Source organism: Mastomys coucha, unplaced genomic scaffold (assembly GCF_008632895.1).
Source record: "Mastomys coucha isolate ucsf_1 unplaced genomic scaffold, UCSF_Mcou_1 pScaffold8, whole genome shotgun sequence".
NCBI lineage: Eukaryota > Metazoa > Chordata > Mammalia > Rodentia > Muridae > Mastomys > Mastomys coucha.
This window is the reverse complement of record NW_022196914.1, coordinates 68,589,547-68,597,602: the sequence shown is the minus strand read 5'-3', so window position 1 is coordinate 68,597,602 and position 8,056 is coordinate 68,589,547. Positions and strand designations below refer to the sequence as shown.

The following is an 8,056-nucleotide window of genomic DNA, read 5'->3' as shown; positions in this document are numbered from 1 at the left end:
CATATCTTCTGGATTATGTGAACCTATAGAATACACCAAACATCAGTTAGCTACCTACATAAAACTTACAGAGCAGTATATAAGGCAAACAACATAGTGGATGTGATAACGAAGTCTGAAAAGTACTGAGAACTATGAAGTTTTAAAGCATAAATATGATAATGCCTTCCTAATTAGTTACTATAAATACTTGTCTCAATTAAAGCATTAAAATGTAGTATTCCTGGATGGTACATGGTTGGCCATAATAAGAAACAAATTACAGCAGCAGTTCTATTTGAAAGGCTCTTTATCACGAAGTGTAGATGATGATAATTACTATGTTGTTGGATTTGCCCCACCCCATCTGGGATTTTGTGATATTAAGATAACTTGACTAAATCACCTTTCAGGTATTACAAGGAACACAGGAAACATTTTCATGGCATTTGAAATCAAATTAGTCAACATTAATCTCAGGCTCACCAGTGGTAATCCTTCACAGTAGAAAGACATGTTTATTCAGTTTCAAATGATTAGAGTTTGCATAAAGATTATTACAGTAGTGACTGTTACAGTCAGTTAAGGAATGGTATTTCCTCATAACTCTCATTTATAGCATGAAAATTTAGCATGCACTTTACAAAAATGAACAGGATTACCCTGAAGAAAGTGATTTGTCTGAGGCCCATAGTTTGGGTCGGTATCCAATCATTAATAACAAAACCTTTGAGCTAGACAGGCTATAAAGAGATTGAAATAATGCAGTGGGATCTGGGAATGGCTAGCTGTTGTCAGGTACCTGGGACAGTGCCATTATGTTCTTCTCATGACTAAACCAAAGCTATTTTCACACATACAAGAGATATGACGGTAAGTATTTTAAGGGACTTGAGCAGCAAGCACCACACTTTATCCAGTTTCTCCTCGAAATCTACACACTTATTTGGCATCTGTGGTGGTTTAATATGCTTGACCAAGGAAGTGGCTATTAGAAGGTGTGGCCTTGTGGGAGTGGGTGTGGCCTTGTGGGGTGGGGGTGGCCTTGTTGGGGGGAGGGTTGTCTGTTTGCAGCAAGCCTGAGATGCAGGAAATAGTAGTCGCCTTTTTCATGTCTGGAATCAAATGCCTAACAAAGGGGGAAGCATTGATTCTAGCAAAACAGTTTGAATGTACAGGACACCGTGGTGGAAAGGAACAGATGGTAGGAGCAACAACAGAAGCAGGAGGCAGACAAGAAGGCACAGACATGACAAGAAGCAGGGCCAGGCATAAAGGTCAAGCAAGATCCCTTTTTGAAGGTGACTCCACCTCCCAAAGACTCTGCAATCTCAGAAAAACAGCACTGCCAGCTAGGGATTAATACTTGAACATAGAAAAGGCCATGGGGGACATGTCACATTCATCCACCACTGGACTCGAAGGTGTTCTGATTTTCTGAGCTCCTGTAAAAATGGCCCAGAAAGTCTACTTACAACATTCAGGATGTTCTCTAACCCACAACTCTAACATCTTTCTCCTGCAAATTAGTCCCAAAGTTTGCAGAACACAATCAGATTCACCTTAGCAACAACCCTACTCCATATAGCACAAACCTTACCCTCAGTGCCTGGTTCTTTTAAAGATTTATTTTTATTATTTTTATTGTATGTATTATGTGGACATGTGCACATGAGGGCAGATGCCTGTGGGTCTCAGCAGTGTCTGATCACTTTGGAACTATAGTTACAGATAGTTATGGATGCTAAGAACCAAACTTGGGGTCTCTAGGAATACAGTACTGAGGCATTTCTCCAACCCCACATTTTCTGTATTAATTTTCACACAGTGACCAAATACCTGACAAGAAAAAAATAAAAGTAAAAGCAAGAGGCAGAAGGATTGATTTAGTTCATTAAAGCAATGATCTTGGATCAATCAAACCTTGCCAGAAATGGAACCACAGAAGCCTGGCACACTGAGAATTTTGCCTTTCAGAGAGTGTTAACAGGGAAAGCTAATTAAAGCAAGAAAAACCACCTTGCCTGGCACTGTGTTCTAAACAGGATGGTCACAGCAGGGCTGGGGTAGAGAGGGACTGAGTACTGGGGAGTACTAGATTGCTGGCCTGTAGTTAACAGTTTAGTTGTGGATATGGCTTTTCTTTTTGTGGATATGGCTTTTCTTTTTGTGGCCTGAAAGCCATTTGCATCTTACAATTGGCATAGTTCAAGGCTGGTCTTCAGAATTTTCTCTAAAGTTTTATTTTCTATTTTTTCTTTGTTCTAGATGAAACTTTTCAGCAAAGACTGCATGAAAAGAACATCAGTTAGAGAAGCCATTTTTCTCTATGATGTCATTTCACTTCAGCTGGGCAGTGAAGGCTTTGTGCACTCACTTCTCTCCACTGTGAGGCGATGTGCCTAGCTATTTAAAGTTTCTGTCCTGACTTTCCCACAGTGAGGGACTATAACCTGGAATTGTTAACTGAAATAAATGCTTTCTCTCCTAAACTGTTTTTGTTCAGGGAATTTTATCACAGCAACAGAACCAAAACTAACACGCATGCACACACGAGTACAGGAGACTTCATTATAATCACTCTTGAGTTGACACAAGAAAAGGAAAGAACAATTGTATGACATTTCATGTTTAATCTAGATCCCTGCATGGATCTTGCTGAGTTTCACAGAAAGGAATTAAGACTGAGTGCAAGCTGCCCTCTGAAAGCAATACAAACTGGTCAGGGATTGCCCATGTGATACCATGTTCGGACTGCAAGATGCCTGCTGTTAACATTCAACATGAAGGGAGAAGATGCTCCTGTACATGAAGCCACTCAGTTTGAGTAAGAAAACCTCAGAGTTATAATGTCTCCTTTGCAACAACAAGTACTGTTTATCTAATTCTCCTAGCTAAAGTCCTCCCTGAAGGTAGGAAAGGCAGGCTGACAGCACATCAGGAGTCAGAGCTGAGACCTTCCTCTGAGACCACACCTTTCAGCTTCTCGGATGCACTTAAGGCCCCGGCTGAGAATAACAATCCTGTTCTTGTGCTGGGCCCATAGGGGCTGGCCCACCACCCTGGCAAATGGGCTCAAGGAGACAAGTTTTGATTAATTAACCAACAGAAAAGTGTATTTTAGGGTTTTATACACATTAATCTCATTTTAAAACACACAGGGAAATATCCCAAATTCAGGATGACTGAATTTAAAAACAATGAAACAAACAAACACATGCGCAGGAGGGGCCACATGGTACACATCTCTAACCCCAGCACCTGAGAGCAGAGGCAGGAGAATGGCTGCAAGTGTGAGCCGAGTCTGCTCAATACAGAGAGTTCCAGGCTAGTCCAGAATAGCCAGGGCTACACAGTGAGACACTGTCTCAAAACCCAACAATAACGGGAAGAATAGCCCCGCCCGTGTTGAAGTGCACATGGCACTGCCGTGGAAGTCTGATGGACAAGTAGCCAGGGCACTGAGCTAACAGTCACCCGTCCTCATCACTGCTGCTCCAGGTATCCACAAATGCTGGGTTCAACTGGGATTTGACTGGAGTCTAAAAAAGAAAGGAGAATCTATTTTATGCATTTTATAATTTTAGCCTCATAATCATTATGAAATATGCTGTATTAATGTCAATTAGATTACTTGGAAACTGTATTACTGCTAATTTAAAAACAAAGTAATGTAAAGATAATACAGATTCATTTAAAACCAACAAAGCTGACTTTTCCCACATAGCCTGCTTCCCCTCATAAGCACATGCCCAGATCTACACAATGACACAGCTCACAGTGTCTTCCACTCTGTGGAGAAGGTGCAACCCTGACATCCTGGAGTCACACACAGTCGACAGAACTGTCCAGCACCCAAATGCCGCTAACTTTGTGATGTTTGGATGAACTTTACCACGAGAAATAAAAAAGACCAAAATTTGAAGAATATCTTTTTATCAGTTAAGATAATGTAATTTCCCCACCCCTCGTTTTAAACAGCTCTTGCTCTGTAGTCTAGGCTGACCCAAAGCTCACTACAGTTGTGGGGTTCCAGAGGTTGTGAACCCGTATGTCCCCTGGAAAAGTAGCCAATGCTCTTAACTACTGAGCCATCTTCTCAGCCCCGCTCTCTACACTTCTGTAGCTCAGCTGGCTCTCAGTTGTGGCACGTTCACCCTCCTGAGGGCTAGGATGATAATGAGCACGTGGCCGCCAAGCCCTGCTGAATAATAAAACTTGCAATAAAAAAGTGCTGTGGGTTATTAATATAGCCATGGCTCTGTTACAGAATTATCAATCCAGTTGTTAATTATCAATTTACTTATATGGAAACCATGACAGCTACTTTCTTATCTTTGGGAAATCACTTCAAAGGACTTAAAAGATGGTCATTTTTCTTGAATTAGGAACTGGGCCTGTTTGTTATTCTGCAGCTTTGCATTTGGCTATTTAATCTGATCCACATTTCAAGAGCTATACAAATTGCAAGCATAGTGTTACATTATCTTAGATACAATGCCTTTTCTAATGTAGAGAAACATTTTCTGTGAAGGGTAAATAACCTAAGTTATGTCTAAGAACATCATTTCCTTTAAGATCAACATGATAGACTCTTACAATTCAAATGGAAAAGCCAGTGTTCTCAGTAAATTCCCACATCAGATAGACTAGCTAGAAAACACACTGTCATACAGGCATGCTGCACAGATATTAAATAGACCAGAGTACATCGCTAAACTTAGTGGCTATCACCACTAAGAAGTACAATAAAAATTTCTTTACATTTATCTCCAAACATCCGATATAAAAGTATGACCGAACTACAGCTAACTGCTCATTTCCAGCCAGCAGTCATGGAGGCCTGAAATCTATTCATTCATTCTATGATCCAAATGTTTGTTGATTCTCATGATGACGGACTAATAGTGGTACTTCCTTACAGTTCAAACATGACTTCCATCAAGGATGATATTAAAAGCTGGGTGTGGTGGGACATGTCTGTAAACTTTCCACCCAGGAGCTTGACAATTTAAGTGCTAAACTAGGTTGTTCAGTAAGGGTTCAATCTCAGAGGCATTGTACTTGGGCATGGGGTGACAATTCTCTCCTGTCTTTAGACTTTTAACTCAGCCTTAGATAGCTACCAAAAATATTCTTGGGGACTAAAAGCTACATTTCATTTGAAGATTTAACAGAAAAACAAATTTATATTTCATTATAAATTATTTTTCTTTGGTAAACTGAAACAAAAATAACTAAGATTTTGACATGTTTGTACACATATTTACTACTTACAGTAGTAAACAGAAATATCTGGAACACATTACAATATCACTAGTCTATTGTATTGCTAAAATAATCACAAATAAACACCAACCCAAGAGCTGCAATAACAATACTGCAGGTGGATTTACTATTTGAGAGTCCTCTACTTTGGTTTTCTTTACAACATCTCCTCCTAGTGGACGTCGAGTCTACATGAACAACCCTCCCTCTACCTCTCCAGGTCTCTGGTTCTACAGATAGTTGTGCATGTTATGGGGATGATAAAGCTTGAGTTTTGAAGGTACCCAGCCCAGGACTAAAAAATAAAGGCTTAAAACAAAGCATCACAAAGTTTCAAGTATCTGGTGTTACTGGAAAGTCTCAACATTTTCCACCTCAGCTGGTGATACATCTACACAAGTGCAAAGTAGAAACAGCCATTTCCTGTGCCAATGTCAATTTGGGGGAGGGCCGAATCTTGCTTTTTGTAGCCTAAGCTGTCTCAGTCCCTTGAGTCCTAAGGTTACAGCATGAGTAAGCACACTCAGCTGGAAGTAGGATTCTAGATAAGAAGATGAAAGCTGTAGTGTATCTTCCCTATACATCTCTGGCAGTGAAAGGGACTTAGGAGTTAGATTGGCTTGAGTTGACCTTGGCCAATTAGAAAGTCTGTGTAAAACCAAACAGATAGATTCTTTAGATACAATACAACAGCCGGCCGATTAAACAATGGAACTAAAGATCATAAAATATATTCCTGTCATCTAATTTAAAGTCTTTTAATTTCTATAGGTAAAATTAAATTACTTTCTTAAAATTTGAGAGACACTCCTCAGGCATTCTGCTTAGGTTCGAAAGGAAACCTAAGAACAACTTTGCCTTGACAATCTGATACATGCATTGAAAATGCCACAGTTGTCCCAGGGAATAGCTGGTCAGGGCAAAACAAGGCCTGACCCTCGGAGGAAGCAGTGTGCGAATGTGTATGTTCTTTGTGTTATGCTGAGCCACATACACGGCCTCCCTGGGAAATGGCAGTCACTCATTTAACAGCTGAGAGAAAATCCCGAGTTAAATTGTAAACATCCACATATGCAACCAGTTCTCTTTCCAACTGACTTCTCTGTTGGGGTATACACACTCTACATACATTCACTCATATGAACCTTTTAAAATAAAACTTAATAGATATAGCACTTTACATTAATGAGTTATTCAGATCTAAAGTTGAAAATAGGAACAACATATTTTATTTTGTTTAACAACTTTTTTTTTCTAAAGATTTATTTATTATTATATGTAAGTACACTGTCGCTGTCTTCAGACACACCAGGAGAGGGCATCAGATCTCATTAAGGATGGTTGTGAGTCACCATGTGGTTGCTGGGATTTGAACTCAGGACCTTCAGAAGAGCAGTCAGTGCTCTTACCAGCTGAGCCATCTCTCCAGCCCTACTTTTTGTTTTTAAAGACAGGGTATTCCATGTAGTCCCAGCTGCTTTATTAGTGATTTCCTTCCATTTCTATTTGAGTTGCTTTAAATTACCTACAGGGCTTCCTCCATCTTACAAAAAACTATAGCAAAATTTTCATTCATATTTTTATATCCTTGAAGTTAGGAACAATGGGATGTTTAACACCACTGCAGAAAAGTTCCTGAAAGAGATGCCATCTTAGACATGCTGAATTACATAGCAGAATTCATGTTTAAAGATGGTCACACTGAGGCCTCTTCCTGTCACTCAGTGCCTGTTAGCTTATAGTAGGACAGTAGGTAATTCTACTGCCCACCAGGAAAAGGTCCCCTAAGATATTATCACACTAGGGCTCAGTTTGAAAACACTACTATATTATGCTACCGCTTTTTGTAATGTATAGTGAAAGAGTCACTGTCTCGGGGAAGGACTCAGACATTTCCCCTCTGTGTAACACCTTCACCTAAGGCGTTTTAATCACACTGTCATATTATCCTAGATAGGCCCTAAGGTTGCAGATCCAAGTGTGAACTGATGGAATCTAACATGTGAACAGACAGATTTTAAAATTTCATGCACCATAACTCAAAAGTTAACTCCAGCTCTTTCCTGCCATCCAGATTGGGGAAGATCCAGTTACTTGAGGCAGGGTCATAGCTCACAGGCAGGTACAAGCATCCAGGAGGCCAAAGTAATGCCAGATGCATGTGTCACTGCAGGATCAATTTAGACAAATACCATTAGGTGACTTGGAGATGTGAGGAAAGTTGTGTGGCATTACCACTTAAAGAGAAACCAGGGCTTCTGTCTACCTGTCAATCTTGTTAAACTGTGGATTCTGCCAGTGAACAGGCATGGGCAAATGCTGCCAACCCACATCCCTCCTGTTAAAATGTAGTATGGAGTCCTGGGAAAGGGACAGCTCCCTAGCAATCCTCCTTGCTGTAAAGCACAAGCCCTTCAGAAGAGCAGAGGAGAAGATTCACTGAACTGGGCACTTGTGTCCTGGTGGCTGAGCCATACAGGAAGCAAGCAAGTAACAACAAAAGGAAATACTTTGGGAATACTTCTAGGAATCTATCCTAAAACTAGTTAGAAATATGAACAACTTTTGAAAATAAATTTATATTGATGTTGCTTAAAATAATGAACAGAAACAGTTAACCATTTAAACTATGACATAAATGACAGAATAGTATAGCATTACAAAGCTTCCAAACAGTAGGTGGGCATAGTGGTGCACACCTCTGACCCCAGCACTCAGGAGGCAGAGCAGGCAGCCTGGGCTACAGAGTGAGCTCCAGGACAGCCAGGGCTACAGAGGGAGCTCCAGGACAGCCAGGGCTACAGAGGGA

The 8,056-nt window shown here is 40.4% G+C and overlaps 1 protein-coding gene across 2 annotated transcripts in view; it reads right to left on the bottom strand.

Moving 5' to 3' along the window:
* Window positions 1–480: 480 nt before the first annotated feature.
* Ercc8 (ERCC excision repair 8, CSA ubiquitin ligase complex subunit) overlaps window positions 481–8,056 on the bottom strand; it is a 35,393-nt gene continuing 27,817 nt past the window's right edge. For both annotated transcript variants that reach the window (XM_031360526.1, XM_031360527.1), the window contains one exon: window positions 481–3,521. In XM_031360526.1, the coding sequence (XP_031216386.1) occupies window positions 3,453–3,521 (69 nt within the window). In that variant the 3' untranslated portion in view covers window positions 481–3,452. The remainder of the gene's footprint in view (window positions 3,522–8,056) is intronic.